This window comes from Aplysia californica, unplaced genomic scaffold (assembly GCF_000002075.1).
Source record: "Aplysia californica isolate F4 #8 unplaced genomic scaffold, AplCal3.0 scaffold01158, whole genome shotgun sequence".
Classification (NCBI taxonomy): domain Eukaryota; kingdom Metazoa; phylum Mollusca; class Gastropoda; order Aplysiida; family Aplysiidae; genus Aplysia; species Aplysia californica.
Window position 1 is genome coordinate 126206 of NW_004798428.1, and position 1404 is coordinate 127609.

The 1404-nt window shown below is 39.2% G+C and overlaps 1 protein-coding gene across 1 annotated transcript in view; it reads right to left on the minus strand.

The window, feature by feature from the left end:
* LOC101845663 (splicing factor U2AF 26 kDa subunit) overlaps positions 1-1404 on the minus strand; it is a 12432-nt gene that overhangs the window by 6948 nt on the left and 4080 nt on the right. Inside the window, exons 2-3 of the mRNA XM_005111972.3 lie at positions 1220-1307; positions 183-249 (exon numbers count right to left, since the gene is read on the minus strand). Coding sequence (XP_005112029.2) covers positions 183-249; positions 1220-1307 — 155 coding nt within the window. The remainder of the gene's footprint in view (positions 1-182; positions 250-1219; positions 1308-1404) is intronic.

Here is a 1404-nt window from a genome sequence, read left to right on the forward strand (position 1 = left end):
CTGAAGTGGGTGGCTTCATCTCAAAATCGGTGGATCGGTAGTTTGACCCAAAAGTCGGCGATTTACCGATTTTTTTCTGTAGGGTTGGCAGGTATGCAAATGGCAAGTCGGCCGGAAAAACCGTAAAAAGCCGGAAGAATTACATCCCTGAGCATGCAATGTTTTGACCCGTATGCACTTACTGTGTGAGCCATCAGCAGTGAGAGCTGCGTTCTGAGGGTTCATGTACAGATTCTGAAGTAAAATTGTCTGTGGAGAGAGAATCAAAAAGAAAATATTAAAGCATAAATAATGAGTAGTGGTAAAGAAAAACTAAACACATAATATAAACCCTGACCTCAATTTGGAAAGAAAGTTTCTCACCACCAGGAAAGTTGTATTACAATATCAATAAGGGGTGTATAAAATAATGCAAAAAAAAAAAGAAGAGACTTGCAAATTGTTACATTTGTTAGTCTCAAAGAAACATATTACAAACAACTGCGTGAATGCCGCAATCCTAGTCGTGACGGGGGCAGTAACAACAAAGTTGCCAGCCAATGTAGATAAAACAAGAGTCCAAGGAAAGAAAATCTGTTGTGCAATAACTTAACACAAACCCCTGTCATCTTTTAGGGGCGCCTTCAAAACTGTTAAAGTGTTTTCTGAATGCTGACCAAAAAAAAAAAGATAACATGAAACTGAATGAAAATTGTTATCAGCAATAATTCTCTGTCCAGCTGACAAATAATGCCCAGTTAATAAACTACCCCTGACTGCAGCTTTTACTAGATCTAGAGCAAGCAGTTGTGCCAGCTTTGTTGATTTTTTTTGTTTTGCACGAACCATTAGCCCGGCCATTGTTGCCAATGGAAACAAACAGGTTTATTTATGTCAAACAAAGCTTCAAACTAACCCCCCCCAAACCAATGCTATATATTCTCTTTAACCCTATCCGCACGTCATGTTTTACTTTCGCAAGGCATAAATACTTGTAGGCCTACTATGTTTTATATTTATATATTGTAAAAGCACTCCTTTTTGTACAATACTGATAAAGAATCCACATTCACACAGCCAGGGTGCAAAATACCCCATCTGGTCACCCAGCCAGGAGAGTGACTGTAACGGACTTATCAGGCCCGGTGACCGCCAAGTGATCACAAAGTGTTAAGTATTCATTTCTCATTGTTTTTTTTGTCTTTAAATATGAATGAGATAAAGCAGGGTAATAAGTTACCTGACTGAATGTGGGTCTGTTGTGAAGTCTGGAACAGCGATCTCCATGGCGGCAAGCACCAATCTTGAAGTAAAAGGGACAATTAACCCTGAAACGATTAAAAGCTGGTTAGAACATTTAATAAGACATGAGAAGAGACAGAGATCTTACAATTACAATCCATCCAGAACATTGCTACCCCCCCC